This window comes from Rhinatrema bivittatum, chromosome 7, assembly GCF_901001135.1.
Source record: "Rhinatrema bivittatum chromosome 7, aRhiBiv1.1, whole genome shotgun sequence".
NCBI lineage: Eukaryota > Metazoa > Chordata > Amphibia > Gymnophiona > Rhinatrematidae > Rhinatrema > Rhinatrema bivittatum.
The window spans coordinates 252,468,600-252,489,746 of record NC_042621.1 but is presented as its reverse complement, the minus strand read 5'-3'; the positions used below and the strand labels follow the sequence as shown (position 1 = coordinate 252,489,746).

Here is a 21,147-nt window from a genome sequence, read left to right as displayed (position 1 = left end):
ACGGTGATTCTCTGGTTCCTGACCTTGGCTTGGTAAGCGGTGACTCTCTGGTACATGACTTTGGACTGGTGAGCGTTGACCCTCTGGTACTCGACCTAGGACTTCTTCAAGACTCCGTCTCCTAGGGCCCACCTAAGTCCCAGCGGCCCGAGTCCCTATGGGCTCCTCCTGGGGGAACCGCGGGCTTCCAGGGCGAAGCTCCAGTTGGCCTTTGCACCGTTGCCTGATCTCCCTAGGTCCACCTAAGTCCCAGCGGTCAGGTCCCTATGGGCTCCTCCCGGGGGGACCGCAGACCACCAGTGGTGAAGACACAGCGCCTCATCTCGGCTCTTCATCGTCTCCGTGTTCGCCTCAGCCTCCAGTGCCAAGGGTCAACTGGTCCTGCCTCCTGTTCTTCCTCGCCACCCGACGAGAGAGCCTACGGACCCTCTGAAAGGTATTCCATCCTCTCGTCGGCCAAGGGTCCACAAGCCTGAGCATAACACTGTGAGTTTTTGTCTCTATGGCCAACTTCTTTTCAAATTCTCTCTTAGCCTGTCTTATCAATGTCTGACCACTGAGGATTTTTTCATAATACAGAGTTTTATGGTCTAAAGATCTGGATGTTTCTTTATCTCAGTGAAGCTACCAGAAAAAGACAAAAAGAATTTTTAGTATTGAGATGATGGGTAGTCTCCTTGGGGACTGAATTTTTTCTCAAATATGCATCGAAATGTACTTTCAAATAATATCAGCGTATGCATTTCATGCATTTTGATCATTGCAATTAGTAGATTTCTGAAAGGCAAAGGAAATGAATCCTAGCTGTAACAACCTAAGGATGCTGAATTTAGAACAACCTGAAAGTACCAGAGCTTTGTTGCCATGTTATTCTAAATAAGATGACATTATTTCTCTAGAATTCTCTTTTATATTTTCTTTCATTGCATTTTCTTGCTTGACAACTTCCTTCCTGCTGCAGCATTGTGAACTGGAGTTTTAGTTTTAGTTTTATTTGTATATTTGAATGGTCACATGATTTCAAATATATTGCCATGTTTATGTTGCTTTCTTGGCAAGGTATGTAAAATATGATAGATAATAAAGAAGATTGTAAATGGATTTCTCACTTATGAATAAACATATAATAATGCTGCGGCCTTTTATACCATCTTTCCGCTGTTGGATTATATCGCTTACTATCATCCATGAACTCCACGTGAACCTGGGTGCACTGGCCCTGGGAACTGGTCCTCCCTAGCACTTTGTTGACTCATACCAGTTTAATAGGTTGCTCACAGCTAGCTTCCATGATGGCAGCTTCAGGGCAAAAGAGCCAGGTAGACGGGAGAGGGCAAAGAGGGTAGGCTGAGATGGCTTAGGAGCATAAGCACAGGCTCATAGAGGCTTCATGCTCTGAGTGGCCATATTAGAAAATTGTAACTACTTGGGATATGGATGTAACAAAAGATGCATACCTTCTATTCCAAAAAATGTAAAATTATTAAAAGAAAAATATATAAGAAAACAAAAAGCACAGGGGTCCCAGAAGTAAGATCAAAAGAGCATGCAACAGTGATAGGCAAGCTGGTATTTTGAGCAATCTTGAAAGTACTGCTGCTTAAATGGTATACTTTAAAAAATAAACTCTTCAAAGTATCTCTCTTAGAGGACCTTTTGGCTTATGAAAGACAAGATTGGATTGATGTAGGACATTAATAGGAACCTTCATTTTCATTTTTTTTTTATTTTGCCTGGTAATTTCAATGTTAGAACAAAAAGAAAGCAGTGAAAAAATATCTTTGATATAACATACAAGAGAAAAATTAGTGGAAAGACATTTTTCCACTGATTTCTTTTTTGTTCTAACATTGAAATTCCCAGGCAAATTTAAATGTAAACTGAAAATGAAGGTCCCTAGATATTGAGTTGACATTTCTAAAGCCATTCTTTATATTGAGGCTGTGTGTAAGAGAGAAAGAAAGGGGATCCACACTGGGGTGAGTATCTGTATCTGCTCAATTCCCGTTCCTTACTCTTCTCCACTAATCCCCAGTCCTTTCTCTCCCCATCACTCAATCCTCAGTCCTTTCTCTCCCCCCTCCTCTCAATCATCAGTCCTTTCTCCTGACCCTCATTCAGTCTCCCCTCAAGTAATTTTACATGAAAGATATGAAAAGCGTGAGACAGAAAAAAAATGTGTGCATCTATATTGCAACAAGGGAAAACCCTCATCCTACATTTTTAGCAAAGCACCAAAAGAGCCTCTAGATGGGCTAGTGTCAGAACAGAGTCGTGGGCTGAAACCCCCAAAGCAAGCAGTTGCACCAAATGAACTACAAATCCCAACAGGCCTTGGAAGGGATGTGTCATTGGGGTTCTGAGGGTAGAGTACCTGATTGTTGGTGAAGACTCTAGGCTCATGGTCAGTAAAGTGAGCCTTTTAAGGGCAGTGGCAGAAAGAGGAAGAGGCAGACAGTGAGTGCCTAGTGACAGCAAGAATGACAGTAAACTGTGAATAGGCAGTGGGTGATCAGGGACAGGCTGAGCCATCTGGTGCATATGAAGACCTGGAGCCATTTGGTAAACCTGTGAGTTGGTCATGGAAAACACCCCAAACAAACTGTGGTTAGAGGAATATAGTGGGGTTTTTTGGGATTTTTTGCCATTTGAACTGTTTACCTGGAATTGCTAATTGTTTTTCCTGAACACAGCCAAGATGGCTAGCAAAGCTGTACAGGGGACAGGGCCCAAACTATGCTTGGAGTAACACTGTGGGTTTTCTTTTCCCTGTTTTGTTTTGTTTTTCATTCTACAAATCATTACCACTGAGCCAAATACTATAGGGAAGGAAACAGCAGCAGGCAAAGTCCAGAGCCAGGATCAGCATAAAGCACTGCAATTGTGAATCACTTTGCTTCCCAAACTAGTGTTGTCACCTGTTCATAAAGAACAGGTTAATCCAGTCCTTATTGCAGGGACCTGGAGTTCTGACTTTCTTAGGCGAATCAATGGGACAATAGGATCTACAAGCCCTTGTATGCTATGCAATGGGGTAATGCCAGGACTCAAACTGATTAGTCTGTTCCTTATGACATGGAGCCTGGTAATAACCCTAGGCCAAACTAAACCAGCAGCTGCCTGGGAGTAAACTGCAATAGGTAAGGCCTAGAGCTCTACTCAGGATTTAAACAGGAACCATGGGATTTTTTTAATACTGTGTTTTTTCTTCTTTCACCTGGGTCAGATGGAACCAGAAAAGAGAACTTCACTGGGGCTATGTGCAGAGCTAGACTCCACATTTAAAACTGATACAGCGGTAATATTTTGTCCCTTTGTAAATAGACCTAGAAACAGTGAAAGGGAAGCCCACCCAATATGAGAGGACCTAGCTGAGAAAGCAAAGCATGTATTCAGACACCATCCTGTCAACACAGATGGTGGGACCTACACACCTGATCATAAGAAACTAGCAGGGGACCGCTTCTGCCACTCAAAGCAAAAGCCAGAGGAAAGAGGGTGAAAAGAGGAAGACTTTTCCCCAACATGATCCCATGGCCCCTTCAGGCAGTCAGGTGGCAGGCCAGCAGCCTCTTGCCATGCATCTGCGGTGACAACCCACTACCGAGGAAATTTGTTCCCCGCCACTGTCGATGGGGAAAAAGGCAAGCAGCATCGAAAGTAGTAACAAGGGGCATTGGGGAAATGATTACTCTGGATGACTAGTCTTTGTAGGTAGTGGGGAATATGGACTTTAAGCATCTGCCCTCCAGGACTATATTTAGTAGGCAGGTTATCCCACCTTATAAAACAAGTGCCATAGTAGTCATATACAAGCACAGCTGGCTAAAGCAAAGGAGCGAAGCATGCATTTCATCAGATATATCTGGGCCAGCAGAAATGCTATGAATGTTTACCTTATCCTGATGGCACACTGGTGGTACTTGACTGAGGCAGGATCAGGCAACAATTATAATGGGGACCAAGCATCAGGGTACAGGTGTGCTGTGCTGCACATCCAGGTAATGGATAGCCATCATATCTCATGCAATATTCTATCAGCCATAAGAGAGATGCTGAAGGCTGGTTGCAAGACAGAGAGGCAGGAGTCTTCAAGCAGGTTTCTTTGTGACAGACAATGAGAAAAATATGATAATGGAAATAGATAATGGGGGCTTATGGGGTTTCTGTTGCTTTGCACACTTGCTGCAGCTGGCACTGGGGGATAACTGGGGGCTGGGGTCCAAGGACCATGGGAATCTATTTCTGAAGGACCTGATAGAGAGGTGTAGGAAAATAATGGGGCACTTTCATTGATGCGTGAAGAAGGGCGGCCAGCTTCTCGATGAGAAACAGAAAATCTACCCTTTTGTGTGCAGTCAATAACAAACAGCAAAAAGGCATCATAACGCCTAATGCATAGAGTATGACCAATTGCAAACAGCAGTCAGGTGGCAGGCTAGCCTCTTGCCATGCATCTGCAGTGGCAACCCACTACAGAGGAAATGGTGTAGTGTTCCACGCCACTGTCGATGGGAAAACGCTAGGCAGCATTGAAAGCAGTAACAAGGAGCATTGGGGAAATGATTACTCTGGATGACTAGTCTTTGTAGGTAGAGGGGAATATGGACTCTAAGCATCTGCCATCCCTTTTTGCATTCTTGCACAGGTTTTTCACAAGCTTCTTAGCTGATTCAGCTATGCCATTAGCTTGTGGTGATATAGTGATATGATTAAACTCCCACTCAGTACCAAACCACTAAAATTACATGCATGCAAATTGACACATATATGCTATCATTTGTACATAGTCCAACCCTAATATGTTAATGCTATCCTCTTAACCCTTTTTACCCCCTGACTGCTGTATTTAATTACTCTCCTGTTAACAGTATATCACAACAATTGTCCCATGTAAACTTTACTGTTTCTTTTAAACCGATACGATGTGCAAACGGTTATTGGTATATAAAAGCCATTAAAAAAAATAAATAGCTGAAATCACTCAATCTGGTTGACCATAATGTGCAAACATTTTCTTGCAACAATTGATCTTGGCTTCCACTGATATATTTGGGAGCAGTTCAGTTTCCAAGAAGTCAGAATAGTGATCAATTATCAACAGGAACTTTTTCCCAGCAAATTTGAATAAGTCCATATTGACAATCTGCCAAGGCCATCTTGGGATGTCATGAGACATAACAGTTTCCCTCCACTGCTTATACGCATATCCGTTGTAGGTAGAACAACTGCTGACAAAGTCTTTGATTTCATCTTGCATATTAGGACAGCACAGGGTATTGTGTGTGTGCTTGCCTATAACACCCACCTCCCCCCTTTCCCCAGTGTGACTAGAATGTATACATGTTAACATCTCTGATTGCAGCAATATGGGTATAATGATCCTCTGTCCTTTGGATAGAATATTTCATCCCTGAATGATCAGTACTCCCTTATGGTAGCTGGTACTTCCTCCTTTTCTGACCAATCATTCAGGACCATAGACTTTAGTGCTTGTAAGGTCTCATCTCCTGCAGTGTATTGTAGGATCTGATGCAGTCTGACATATGATCTGACATTCAGATAATCTGTTTGATTGATTTGTGCAAGGTTTATTTGTTCCTGTTGCTCCCTGCAAAACCCGAGATTTCAGGTCCTGCACTGGACTACTGTGTATCACTGATACACATCACAGCATATGCCGTATAAACAACATTGAGGTTATAATGCTACAATATAAGCAACATGTTCTGAACACTCTTGGAAGCACATAATAGGGACTTCTTGAAGATTGTTATCAGCAGTTTATGGTCATTTTCTGCTGTAATTATAACTTGCTGAATAAACCCAAATAAATAGCATGTAAAATAAAACACATGGTGGGCCGGATTTTAAATGCCCTGTGCGCGTAAATCCGGACGGTATAGGCGCCGATGCGCCTATTTTGCATAGGCCGCCGGCACGCGCACAGCCCCGGGATGTGCGTAAGTCCCGGAGTTTCGTAAAAGGGGCGGGGAGGGGCGTGTCCGGGGCAGGACCGGGGTCAGGGGGCGGTTCAGGGCGGGACCGGGGGCATGGCGCCGGCCCGGGGGCGTGGTCGAGGCCTCCGGACAAGCCCCCGGGTCGGGTGATGGCGCGCCAGCAGCCCGCTGGCGCGCGCAGATTTACGCCTGCTGAAAGCAGGCGTAAATCTGGCAATAAAGGTAGAGGGGGTTTAGATAGGGCTGGGGGGGTGGGTTAGGTAGGGGAAGGGAAGGGAGGGGAAGGTGGGGGGAGGGTGAAGGAAAGTTCCCTCTGAGGCCGCTCCGATTTCGGAGCGGCCTTGGAGGGAATAGGCAACGCGCACCGGGCTCGGCGCGCACAGGTTGCACAAATGTGCACCCCCTTGCGCGTGCCGACCCCGGATTTTATAAGATACGCGCGTATCTTATAAAATCCAGCGTACTTTTGTTCACGCCTGGTGTGCGAACAAAAGTACGCCCTCGCGCAAATTTATAAAATCTACTCCGGTATGTTTAGACCTGCTATATGGGAAAACTCATTGTTAGAACAAGTTTACCTTCATACGATGCATGTATGTATGTATGCATCGTATGAAGGTAAACTTGTTCTAACAATGAGTTTTCCCAAATAGCAGGTCTAAACATACCATGTAATTATAACTTGGGCATACAGGAAATCTTTATTTCTTTATTTGAAAATGTATTATGATGAAAACATTGGCAGGCAAACACAATGCTCAAATAGTCCTTTTAGATTAATGTGTAATTCTGCTCTGCTGAAGTAAGTGCCTTAAAAGCAATGATCACCGGCTGACTGTCTTGCATCAAACAGCATGCAAGCCCATTTTTACTAGTATCACTCTATATCAGAACAGGCTTGATAATATTGTAATGCTTTAAGATAGATGCATTTACAACCAAGCACTTTATTTTTTGCACTACCTGATTATGCTTTGGAATGCAGTGCCAAGCAGCATCCTTATCCAGAAGTCTTCTCAATGACATGAATTTTGCTAGGTAAGTCACAAACCCAATTTAGCATTGCTCATATTTTACATCCATGTCATATCCTGTATGGCTGTACCTTATTAATGTCCATTTTCAGACTCTGTGAGGAGATGATGTGCCCATGGAAAGAGACTTCCTTCACTATGGATTGCAGTTACTTCACACTAAGCCTTAGCTTCATCTGCCTATATTGATCTATTAGGGCCAAAAGCTTGTCATCATGGTCATGCTGGGGGCAGATATTCCATGTTTTACCACTGAAAGCACCAAATATGAATCATAATAGGCAAGAAATATGCAGACCAAAGTACTGACAGGCCAAAATACCCCTAACCTAACCCTACCTAGCCCCTAATTTTTTATTTTAATACTTACTGCTCCTCTAGAGCAGAAGTATCTTCTTCATCCTGGCTGGCTGCTGGCGCAAGCTTCCCCGGGACCAAGGATAATGGCGCTCTCCCGCCCTTCCCCACCCAAACTATGCCCCCCCCCCCCCAGGCTGCCCCTTTCAGCAGGCCCTGTACTTTGGATCACCTAACAGGGGTTACACGCGTGGCCGGGCCTGATGTGAAATGCGCACAGCAAGCACAAGGCCCAGCTACTTGTGTGACCCCTGAAATTCACGCACGTGGCCCTTTTAAAATCGGGCTGTTACTTGGTAGGAGTTTTCACCACAGAAAGTTGTGCAAATCCTGAATCTATAAAAGGGTGATGCTACAAGTGTTAACATAGGTGGATGCTGTCTTGTGGCTGTTTGATATATTTCACTTTTTTCTTCTTTTTGCTGTTACTATAACCTTGTATGTTGCTTGATGGGAATTCCATATGGAACTCCTGGACTGGAATCCACTGTAGGAGTCCCAAGGCACTTAGCAAATCTTGGAGATCTAACTGTCTTCACTTCCCATGCAATCTATTAGTCCCTGGTTCTCCAGGATTTCCTATAGGAAGGAGAATACTCTCCTAGGCCCTGGGCGTTGTGATTTCCCACGCTGTAGCAAATATCAGTACTCACACTGGACTCCAGATGAGGTTACTACATAACTTTTCTGATAGGTGATTTTTTTAAAGTAGAATATATAAATGTTTGCAAGTCTTTTCTCGTCATACTGTCCATAACACAAACTTTACTGAAACTCTGCAGTTCCTTCCTTAATATATTTCCCCACAAGCTTCTTTCCCAGCTTAGGCGTAGTTTTGAAGCTTCCTCCTAGGGAATCTCTACACTGATGGATGGATCACATTCAATTTCCAATAATTCTGATCAAATGTTTTGGTTGTCAAGTTTCACACTTCTTTAGTTTATTTCACTCCTTGTTGTACTTGAAGGGGACTATTCCAACTCCTTTCTGAAATATCCTTTGGATATCTTATGTGGATCCTCATCAGTGGGGAGCCACTCTTCTCGTTTCCTGCTCCTCTTTTCTTCCTGGCATTGGATAGTGGTCCCCTTCCAAACCTCAGGTGGGTAATGGAATCTCTTAGAGAGAAAGGCTCAAAATAGTCCAATATTACAAGACAGATCAACCAAATCCAAACTAGAATTTCTTTCACTAAATCCAAAAATGGAAAATAAGTTCTCAAACAAAATCAGAAAGAAAAGAAACAAGAACTATAAATAAGTATTTCTGCTTCCTCCAAAGCCAAACTAAGAATCCACATCCTCTCTAGGGGTCTCCGCCTTTTATAGATGCAGGTACCAACCACTCCAACAGCCCACATGGGGGAATTGGAAAATAGGCTTACGTCTACTTACACTGATGGAAGAGTCTTCATAGTAGAGACTCAGTAGGGCTCTACAAATGCAACATGTAACCCATTCACTAGCAGCTTTCAATTATTTTTATTTCTACATGTAAAACAATTGGGATTTTCTTACTAGTATAAACAGAATAACTTGAATTTAATTTTCATAATAGTTTTGCTAAAATGTATAGGATATTAGTCATTAAATTATCATGTTAACTATCATTTAATATAACAGAAGCACAATAAATATTTATAAAATATGCATTAGGTCTGAGGACCAGGTTAATTTGCATATTGCAGTTATTCTGAAAACCCAAGCCCATTTATGGCTCCCAGGACCTACAGTTGACTATTTCTAATTTATGCAAAGGGAAACTTTGGTGGTGTAGAGATATTTTTTAATAATTCAGTTTTGAATACTGATTTTATAGTCATGATCTCTAAAATATGGAACTATTTTTTTTCAATGTACCTCATCTTCTTCTAGCACTGAAAACCTGGGACTCAAGACATGTCAAGGAGAAAGTCATGTGCCCAGCAATGGCAGAGGGCATTGACATGGATCCATACTCTCCAGCAGTCTTGAAAACTGTCTCAAAGAGCCATCTTATGTTTCACCAACAGCAGTCAAGAAATCTTTTCCATTACATGTATTTTTTGTTTTGTTTTGTTGCACAGTGTGTGTTCAGTTTCTAACTTACAAAACACTAACACACTTCATAGAGCTTAATGCTCATTTTTCTAATTATTAAAGAGATAGTAAAAATGTCAGTTTTTGGAATGCACTCTGTTGACTACTAGGAGCAGATTATTTTTTTACCTTGGTGAAGCTTTCTTCCTTTTCTATCCCATGTTCATCCTGAAGAATTGTAAGTGCTCTTTGATCATTGATTGTACTGCTTGCAAACTTGTTTTCTTGCAGTCCTGAAAGACATAATCATGTTTCCTATGACGTTTGTGGGTAGGTGTGAGTGCTGGTGAAGCAAGATCTAATGTAATAGTACTGCTAAATGCAGCAAAATTCCCTTATTCTTAGCAATAAATAATTTTAATGCTCTTCAAATAAAAACAGATTTCATGAAACAGATTTAACATGTTTAAAAGCAACTCAACAAATCTAATAATTTTGTTTTGTTTCCCAGGGTTTATAAATAGTGGAAATGGCAAAGTGTGGCCTTTTTTTGCATTAAGTATTTCACAAGAGTATCACATTTTTTGCCTTCATTTTTCACCTATGGATTTCAGTCAGATCATTATTTGTGTGTTCACCTTTGATCCTGTATTATTTCAATAAGAACTTGTCATTTTTTAATTTAATTTTTTATTTCTTTTGTTTTTCCAAAGGACACCTATTTTTGGCAATTCAATTAAGGATTTGCCACTTATCCTGAAATGAAGCATTTTGAATGAAAGCAAAAAGTGGCTATTTCTACGAAAATTTTGTTACAAAATACGATCTCTTTCTGAATTTTTTCTGGCCTCCAAGCTTAGGGTTGTAACGAGATTTTAAATACAGGCTAGCAAGAATTTGGAGCTTGTTATATTTACTGACTTTTTTAAAAGTATGATTATAATGTATTTTATGTGCTGTGAGTTTTAGATACTTGATGTCATATTAATGTTTGGACTGATATATAATTTTCTGTGTGGGTTTTATTGTTTGATGTTGATGTTTGTGTATTTGAATTTTTATGTTGTTTTTGTTATTGATGATATAATTTTGAAATTATGTTTTAACTCTGTAATTTTGTTTTAATTAATTTTTGTTACATGCCTTCAGCATTTTATTGAAAAAAATACATAAAAATTAGAAATTTACTGTTGCCTAATGGAATCCCAATGTAAGTCACTGAAAAAGTGTGCAATTATTCAAGGTTTCCTGCACAAATTGAGAGACACAGTGCTGAACAATTTTACTTACTCTTGCAATGGACAATTCTAGTACATACTGCAAGAATTAAGGGAGGAGAAGTGAGTGGTTGTGGATGGAAAGCAGCAAAGGTATTATTACAGTGTCATTAGGTAAGTAATAAAGATATAGCAATTTTTAATTTACCAGACTTCACTCCCCCTAGCTCTGAATGACTGTGACAGGATTAAGCACTATGTAAAGGGAAGGAAATAGGCAACCAGACTAAGGGGGTTATTTTCCAAGCTGCATTATGGGCTTTTCGTATGCGTTAAGGTGCGATGCTAATTTAGAAAAGGGGTGGAGTTTGGGGCAGGATTTCTGGCCAAGTGGGCTGGCTTTGCAATGCCATATTGCACAGTTTTAACATGGCAAATAACTAGACCGTTTTCATTTGCGATGTTTTCGCACATAGCATTGTTAGTCTTTTAAGCTACCTACCACCACTGTGGGGGGGGGGGGGGGGGGGGAGAGAGAGAGAGAGAGAGACTAGCTATAAGGCCCTCCTAGTACCTCGTTAGGGGCCACTTTGACATTCAGAGTGAGATGTATGAACAGAACAGTACACTCTTGTGAAGATTTGATGTCCTTCAGAGTGAGGAAGCTCACCCAAAGATGAGATTTGTACAATGTTCTCTCAACCTAGCTTGATGTAACCCAGGTAGAGAGCCCATTTATAACAGGCGCATGCACCGAGCCACACCGAGCTGCTCTGCCTTCCCTGGTTCCCTCCCAGGCCGCTCCAAAATCGGAGCGGCCTTAGAGGGGACTTCCCTACCCCCCCACTCCACCTTCCCTTCCCTTCCGCTACCCCACCCTTTCCCCCCTACCTTTTTCTTTTTCCTTCTGTTTTAAAACTTACTTCAGCCCTGGGGCTGAAGTAAGTTGCGCACGCCGACCAACTGCCGGCACGTGATCCCCGGTACAGTGGCCTCTGAACCCCTTGCCCATGCCCTGCCCCTGGACTGCCCCGCCCCACCACCAGGACTTAGACGCGTCCCAGGGCTTTACCCGCATCACTGAGCCTTTTAAAAATAGGCCTGGTGCGTGTAAGCCACTCTACACGCATAAATGCACTGGATTTACAGCGTAGAGTTTTTAAAATCTGGCCCTTAGTAAATAGCTCCATTGTGTGCAAATTATGCAGGCTGTTTTGGCCTATGTATATTGCACTGGTTCTCAAAGGGATGTGACTTGTGCTGTTTCCCTTTTAAAATGAATAGCTGCAAGGTAAGCACATTTAAAGCATCGGTGTGCTTTGTAAATATTCATGCAGGTAACTGAGTGAGGGTCAAATAGTGCATATACTTTTGGATATTGCATGTTCATGTGATATTTTCCTCCCCTCATTTTAACAAGCACACATTGAATGCCTCCTTTTACTGTCGCTCAAAGTATAAAGTATGTCTGCTCTGTAACCCCACACATGCTTTTAGCTACATTTCAGGTGAGGAAGGAAATTTGTAATTGGGACATTTTACCTGGGTAAAGACCTTTGAAAATTGCTTCTCCCCCTCTCTCTCCCCACCCCAGGCTAAGGCAGAAGGGCATCGGCATGCCATGGCATCTTTAATTCAGAATACCATCTTACAACTGAGCCACCGTATTATGGTGCAAAGAGTAGCACACCTTTATGCTGATACCAAGATGTTCTGATTAACAGCTAAGCACAATTTGAAATAATAGTGAAGCAGAATTAAAATATGAGCTGGAAGAAAGCTAGAAACAGTTTAGAAAGAATTAATATTCAGTTGGCAGCTAAAAAATGGGTTCCAGCAGTTCAAAGTCCACCAAAGGAAAGTCTTTGCAACTGGATCCTAAGCTGGTTTTTAACCATAGATAAGAAAAGCAACATTAAAATATAATCTAAAAGTTCCTCCTCGCCTCCCTATTCTTTTCAATTTCTTAACAAGAAAACTATTTTTTGCTCCTCTGACAAAAGAAGCTAATCTATTTAAGATGTCTTCTTTTTCTAGATCCGGGTCATCCCAGCCTTTGAGGACTTTGAAGTTAGGGCAGTGTTTTTATCTACTGAGAAATGCAAAATTATAGAAAGCTGAGTTGTCACAGGCTAATACCTGGAGACATCTTCTGAACAGGTTAGAGATTCAGAGCTTCTGACATTCACAGCTGATCAATTCCAGCATTTCAGGCTATTATATAACCATTAGAACGTCCAGCAGTAGCTGTTATGACAGTGGTGCTATGAGCAAACACTCCAGCTTCTGAATGCTTGTGTTGGGAACAACAATTCAAGATTTATGTAGTTTCTGACTTTTTATGGTTGTTATGGTTTGAGGACATTTTGCTTTCAGACATTGTTTTAAAGTTCCCCACACAGCTTCTGCATCACTCTGAATGAAAGCTAGGCAAGATACTAGCTACAAACATACCAGATTTTATTTTGACTATGAAAGAAATGCAGCTCAGAGAATTCTTATTGTGTTGTGATACTCAGTTGTAGCCATTTATCTCAGCTAAATGGTGATAATAAATGTCAGGCTTCCTCTATAGCCTGATAATGCTCTACAGTGCCAGTCAGGATACCCGGGTTCAATTTCCTTTCTAAACGTCTGCTGCTCTACTTGATTAGAGCTTGGATTTGCAGTGCTGACTGGACACCCAAGTACTTCCTTTATAGTAACAACAACTAGTGGTTGGCCAAAGAGCAGCATTGGTAGTTACTGAAGGAAGTTACTACAGGGTACTGCTTTATGATGGCAACTTTTAAACAGGAGCACGGACGCACATGTGCACACATTTGTCAGCAGCACCCAGGGACGTGGGCATTTTATACCCTACCCGCATATAAGCGTGCATATTATAAAACAGCCTGACATGTGCACACAATTTTAAGTGGATGCACGCTTCTACCGAGTAAGCAGGGCAATTTTAAAAGACACGTGCACCAATGTCATTGTCTGTTTATCCAGTTCATTCCCAGTTCACCCAGTTAAGGGATAGGGCTTCCAACCCCCCCTAGTTTAATAGCCCCCCTTCCCACCCGTTAGCCCTGACCCTTAAAACCCCGCTGATCTATTTAGGTTTTTTTTGTTTTATGACTTACACACCATCCATAGCAGAAGTAAAGTTACGCAGCAGGGAACCCTGGTGCGCACCTCTGCTCATAGGTATTTATGCGCAGATTTCAGTGTGCAATCCAGGAACACCCATGCCCCACCCAGATCATGCCCATGTGCTGCCCCTTTTTTGAACTTTTCATTTGTGTGTGCAGTGAGAGATACGAAGGTTCTTTGGGGGCTTTTAAAATGTGTTTGGCACGCACCGGCACATCATATTCACGTATCTTTCAGTTTTGTTGCATGTCGGTCTTTTAAAATTCACCTCTGTATGCGCATCCCACTTTAAGGTATTACTGTAGGTGGTAATATTCTGTGTTTGTTTTGATCTTTTCTATGAGGGAGGAGTCAGCAAGTAAAATAAGAGAATGTAGTTCCTCTCTGGCATTTCCCAAGATTTCTCCCTTTTGGCACTTTTCTTTAACAAATTTGGGATATGCATTCATTTGAAACAAATGCAAAAAATGCAACAAATTAAGCCATTTTCACTGCACATTCATGGCATAAAAAAAAGGGCCTCCCACAGACCTGGAAACTACCTCCTATCAATTAAAACATAAATATGGAGACCAGGCCTGCCTGGCTAGGCTTCCCCATGCCACTCTAACCCACACTCTGACTCATAAAACAAATCTCATTTGTATGGCCATGGCCATACATTATAATGGCACCAGCCGTACCAGAGGAAGACATTGAGTGATATCACTTCAGCACCATCCTCCAGGCAAATGGTGCCTTTTTTAAAGGACTGCGATTTGTAAGGGAGTGAGTGGGCATCACTCCTGCCCTTTTTTTTACTCAGGATCCAGGAAGGGTGCAAGTGCCGGCTGGGATGGGAGCTCCCCAACCCTGGCACATTTAAGCAGTGCGGAAAGGAACCTGGCCAAGCCCCAAGCCAGCTCTGGACAGGCCGCAGATCGGCTCTGGGCAGGCTCTGGGCTGGCTGGATTATTTTATTTGAGGCAGGAGTGGAGGCAGAGAGGTTCAGGAAAGCCCATCCAGGCAGACCAAGGCTCTGGGTCCATATTTTTTTCTGGGTAGAAGGGGATTTCCAGTGCCACAAGAGGCCTGTTATTTTTTTAATAAATTTTTTTTTGGTTGGGGTTTTTTTTCCCAAGTTTAATATTTTGTTCAGTTTGGCAAATGAACTGAACAAAAATATTAAATTAAATGAATTGAAACAAAAAAAATCCCCCAAACAAAAAATGAACTGTAAAAAAAAATTGGGGAATGCACATTTTTATAACATATATCTCTGTCCCTTCAGAATATTAATCTCCTCAAGTAGAGTAGAATACAAGATATATGCTGAGTGATATTCAATTTTTTTTCTATGATGGTGCTCACTGACTGTATTAATGCTGTTGATGAATGGATATTTCAAAACAACTTAACTTTAAATCTTTGAAAGACTAAGGTGCTTTGGGTGATCAGGGAACCTGCCCTTGTGCTATGAATTCAGTTGCAGATTAATTGTATTTTGTTTTCTTTTTTGGCTGTGGATCCCAATCTTGAGTTTATGCTTGACTCTGGATGTACTTTTAGAGCCCTAATTAGAACATTACTGATATTTGATTTCTATAAACTTCAGATAGTTTGGCATGACAAGTATGTTCTGAGTCCTGATGATTTTTGCTCAGTAGTTCAATCTTTAGTGCTAAGTACTCTCGATTATTGTAATGCTGCATACCTGGAACTTCCTCTATGTCGCTTACATGTTATCCAGCTTTTTCAGATCTCTGCTACCTGATTGATAATTGGTTGTAATGTTCAGGTTTATGGTACTTCTTGTTTGAGAATTCTCTACTGGCTTCCTGTGACCCTGTGATCAAATTTTTCCTTTGGCTTCTAAGGCCTTAAGGGAAGATGGTCCTAAATATCTTGCTGACCTTTTAGTGAATTACACATCAACATGTTTGCTTTGCTCTATTAATGTATCACGATATCAATATTTACATCCAATCGATATTATCTCTGGAGCGAAGGTTGTCGGTATCACCTGTATCACATAAACATGGTTCAATGGGAACCAGGGTATTGCTATTTCCAAAGTTTGTCCCAAGGGTTATGAATTGATGTTTTGTAACAGAATAGGTAAGCAAGGTGGCAGGGTAGCTATTATTATTTAAAAAAAGGTTATTGGTAAAAAGATTGGGTCAAGACTCAATTAAGGGGTATGAAAGTATTTTAATGAAATTGAACTGTTCTACTCCAATGGTAATCTCTCTTTGGTATTGTCCTCCAGATTTACCAGTTTCTAGTTATGATATGAAGAGGTGATGGAGAATTTTATGTCTCTGGCAGCCAAATATACTTATCTAATTATTTTAGGTGATTTTAATCTTCATTCTGATAAATCTTCTGGATTTAATTCAGTTGAATTTTTATCTAGCCTTGAAATATTTGATTTAATTCAAATTGTTCAAGGCCTGACTCATGAGAAGGATCATTTATTGGATTTTATATTTGGTTCCCAATATGCTCAAACTTGTGGAAATTTGCAGCATCTTGGTACTGAAAATATCTGGTCCGATCATTTTTTAATTTTGTTTAATTTTGTCAATGTTAATTCTTCAATATATGGAAGTAATGAAAATCAAGAAGTTTGTAGCTGGAGTAAAGTAAATAATTTAAAGTTCATTGACTACTTAGAAAAGAAAATTGAGGAGGAAAAGTTATCCACTTCAGGAATTATGACAAATAAGAAAAGTGATAAGAGTATCAGATCTCCCTGGTATACAGATACTCTGGCAGAGTTAAAAAGGACTTGTGGATGGTTATAAAGAGTATGGAAGAAATCCGGGTTAAAAATTGATAGGGAAAGCTGGAGAATTGCTAATGCCAATTATTTTAAAAATATTTTTGCGGCAAAAAAAAAATCTTATTTTTTGAATTTAATTGAACGTGCAAAAGGGAATCCTAGAAAGGTATTCAATACAGTGAAGGGGCTACTCAGGATGAACAAAAAAGATCATTTGATCTATGATGATCTTCCCAACAGTGAGAAATTATTAGGTTATTTCCAAAAAAAGGTTGATATTGTTCGGGAAGAGTTAAGAGTTGGCCCTATACTGGGGGTAGATATGGGTAATGTTTCCATTGAAAATTCAGAAGATTCATTGGCTAGTTTGCAGTTAAAACAATTTGAGAAATTTGTGGAGGGTGATGGCTTACCTTCATTTGATACTAGGGATGTGCAATCGTTTTTCCCGAATTAGGCTGCGCGCGCATGTTATAAAATCAGGCGTACATTTGTGCGCGCTGGGTTGCGCGCACAAATGTACGCCCGCGCGTACATCTTAAAATCCGGCCCTATATGGTTAATGGTGCCATCTGGTTGCCATACTATCTTTGTCCCCCTATCAAGGATGCCTCCCTGCAAGGTACTGGAGGGCTGGGGGTCTGGGGGAGTTTTGACAAAGGTTATGGATTTGGGTGGGTGGGAGCAGAGCCAGAAACTGTGATTAAACATTTTAAACTTTTATTTTGTAACTTTGTCCATCTCCAGGGGTGGAAAGGGACTGGGTCAGGGGATAACAAGAGATCCCCAGGTTTTTATCCACACTTGGGTGGGGGGTTGATACCTCATGTTGATCAGCCTCTTTAAGTCATGGAGTTCCTAAAACCCAGGATCCCCATTGTGATTTTTTTAAGGTCTGTGTTAAACTGTGGTATTTTTTTCCTGTAGTATTTTATCAATGGAGAAAATACCACAGGGTTTACTAAACTGCAATACTGAGTACCACAGCTTACTGAATCTCACGGATTATTCCTCTAAGGGAAAAATGCCACAGTTTAATAAACAGGTCCCTTAGGTCTGGATTTTCGTAAATCGCAGGCCTTAGTGAATAGCGTGGTACCGGGGGGGGGGGGGGGGGCGAAGCGAGGGGCGGGCCTTTGAAAGCCGGCAGTGATCGCACCACCACAGTGTGATCGCTGCCGGGTTTCGCAATCCAAAAGCGCCACCGTGAAAGGTGGTGCTATTGGGCGCGTTACTGGCAGCGATAAGGGGCCTTACCTTTTCGCCATCAGCAATATCTTCATCGCGTCCGCCCTGGTGCCGCCCCGACTCCTCCCCTTCCGGTGACGACTCTGCCCCGACTCCGCCCCAATGTAGCTATCACAAGCGAAAAGGGACTTTTCACGTGCGAAAAGTCCCTTTTTGCGTGCGAAAGCTATATAAAATGATCCCCTTAGTTTGAAGTGAGGCTGCCTCCAAAACCTTTAGGAAGAGTGTTAAGGCACTTCTTTGCACATAACCATTCAAGCTGCATGAAATCAGCACATTTGTCTAATTCATTTGAGCTGTATTTTTTTTTTTTAGAAATAGAAATTAATTAGGAAAATCAATTGTGTAGCTATGGAAATCTACTGTGTGGATCCATACAAAATCTGCCTATGATTTCCATAGACTGGATGAAACATGGTTCAGATTTAACTCAGATTAGCTTGCAAAGACCTAAATAACAAAGAAAAATCAATAAAAAAAATATGATAAGTTAAAATTCCAGAATCTAAATACTGCATTGCATCAGTTTATTTCAAGGATTTGGAGTACCTCAGATTATTCTAGCCATAGCAGCCTTTCGTCTGGTGTGGTTAGAATGTATTTATTTATTTATTTATTCATTTCATTTAGGGGTAGATTTTAAAAAGCATTTACTCGAGCAAAACTGGTTTTTGCTCGAGTAAATACACTTTACTCAAGTAAGTGGGCTTTTCAAAATTGCTACAATATATGCCATTGAATTGTCCATAGGATTTACTCAAGTAAGTGCATTTTACTCGAGTAGCTTTTGAAAATTGCTACGATAGTATGTCACATTTACATGCGTAACTCCTTTGAAAATGACCCCCTTAGTGAACACTGCTACCTGAAGACTCGTAGTGATTTACAACAGGCATAAATACAAATATAATAAATCATCATCAATAAAACACATATATAAACTTTATAAAATCATTCATTAAACCACCCTACTCAGCCCACAAGAGAAAAGAATGCATCAATGCAACAAATCACAGCAAATCAAACTACCAATTTGCAAATCCCTTTAAGAAGAGAAACATTGCTGAATTAACCACGCTTTAACCTGTTTACAAAAACAATTAGTAATCCCAAAATTCTAAGTCCTACATCAAGATTATGTTGTGTCTATGGACCCTTGGGCTGAGGCAGGATTGGCTCTAACTGCAGGAAGGAGCCCTGCAGGTTCCACCCATCAGCAAGTGGACCCAGGTGAAGTAGAGACTGGTCAGGACCTTCACCTATACCAGCCCACATTCCCCTCAGGTTAAGTCTTTGTCTCTGCTGATGGCAGGAGAGAAGGTCCGTAGTAAGCTGGTTGTAGACGTATCTGGGGTCCAGTCAATGATCAGAGGGAGGCAGTGGTCAGTCATATCTGAGGTCCAAGCAATGGTCAGAGGCAGGCAGCAGTCAGTCGTATCCAAGGTCCAGGCCAAGGTCAAACAAGATATCCATCCAAGGGAGGAGAAGAGGGCCGGATATGCAGGGTGGGCAGGTGAGGACAAGAACAAGAGGGCAACATGGATGGAAAAGACTGGAATGAAGACAAACCAAAGACAGCTGGATGAAGACTGAAGACAAGGCTGGGACAAAGAGTAAAGGCAAGGGTGGAGAAAAGAAAGGATCGCTGGAAGCAACATGTTCTGCATGAAGTAGCTGGCCCCTTTGCTGAGGCAGTGAGGGAAGAGCTGGAAGGACCCTTTATAGGAATAGCCATGTGAGGTCATCAGAAGGTACCGCAAGGCTTTTCCTTCTGCGGACCCTTTAAATAGAATGATGTCGGGTGTGTGTGCACCTAAGGAGAAGCAGGGCTGGTTGGGGTCAGCGGCATCCTGCTGCATAGTGTGCTGGCAAGGTCTCGCTACATTTGAAGGCATTGTCTCGCTGCATGGGGGGGGCTGATGTTGGGCTGCATCAGAAGTCAGTGAGGGCTTGGTTAGGGAGTGAGTGCGGCAGTTTGCAGGAGCAACCCACAGACTGGCAAACATAACAGATTATTCCATAATGTAGGATCCAAAACAGAAAAAGCTTGGTCTCTGTTTTTCTGCAAACTAATTATTTTTGCCGAGGAAACTTGAACCTATTATTTATTTATTTTCTTTTCATTTATATTCTGCCTTTCAGGCACTTCAGAGAATATTATATTAATAGATTGTAAACTAATAAATAAAAAATGCTGTTGTACATGAGATTACACTTTGAGGACAGCAAATTATGCCAGGTACATAGCTCTTCAACTTCTCACATAAATATACATGACCCTACGCTTTTACATTTGTGGACATCAGTGTGCAGGATTGGGGCAATGGTATTAGATACCTTAATTAAACCACCTTCAGCCTTACACCCTTCCCTAATTAACTTTCAGAACTCAGTAATCATGATCAGCCCACTATGATCCCTCCCAGAATGATCCTGTAAAAACACATAATTGGACATCAGACTTTTCAATATTAAACTTTCTTGCTTTCTTGTGTGTGTGTGTGTATGTGTGCAAGTGTGTGTGTGTGTGTGTGTGTGATAGATATACATGATATAAATATGTTTCAGAAACCATGTCACATGTCTGATGAATGTATCAGCTGTGATTTGGGGGGTTAGAAGAATGCATATAAAATCAAGAAATACATATGTTTGTAAATTAAAAGAAATCCATACCATGTTGGCTAATGGTTATCTGTGAAATGACTGGCTGGGCTGAACTAGGATGCTCCCCCTTACTACTTACATACAAAAACATGTCAAATTCTAGTGTCACCTCAGTAACACTGACACAAACTCCCTCCCATACTTTCTGAAGTAACACAAAACCCTGCAAAAAAGACTTTTGGAACCCATGCACCAAACCCGCCATACCAAAACAGTACTATTTTGCTATGACTGTTACTGCTCTTTACTGCTTCTCAAGAATCTGCCACCTTTGGCAACCACCTAGTTTACCTAAAGGTTAATCTGATTCTGTCAGCATGAGAACCTTAATTAATCCTAACTATACCTAACTGGTCATGATCTGAGTCAATCCCAACTCTACTCCAATTTTCATTTCCAACATTGTTAAGACAGGGGTAATTTACTTGTACATGAAGCAGTGACCTGACTTTGATTTCATTACTGCAAGATGCAGCTAAGAATTATATGTTAAGAGGGAGATCTCCTCTAATCCTCATGTTGGACAATTGGTAAATGCGAGCTAATAAGAAGAATCTGAGATGACTCACATTAAAACATAAACTGAAGCAAACTGGGAAAAACTGAGTCATTGTAGCAAATCTGATGCCAGTTAAAGCCTGGTTGCAATTGACTTGAAAATCCAAGCAAAGCTTGTAGAGCACATTTTATCCAATGACTTCTAATATCTGGTAAAATCAGTCTTTGAGCTATATTCCATTCTTC

General features: G+C 41.3%; 1 protein-coding gene across 1 annotated transcript in view; it reads right to left on the bottom strand.

Annotated features, from left to right (window-relative positions):
- Nucleotides 1-21,147, bottom strand: part of C7H10orf90 (chromosome 7 C10orf90 homolog) — a 289,452-nt gene that overhangs the window by 145,734 nt on the left and 122,571 nt on the right. The window contains exon 3 of the mRNA XM_029610728.1: nt 9,559-9,662. Coding sequence (XP_029466588.1) covers nt 9,559-9,662 — 104 coding nt within the window. The remainder of the gene's footprint in view (nt 1-9,558; nt 9,663-21,147) is intronic.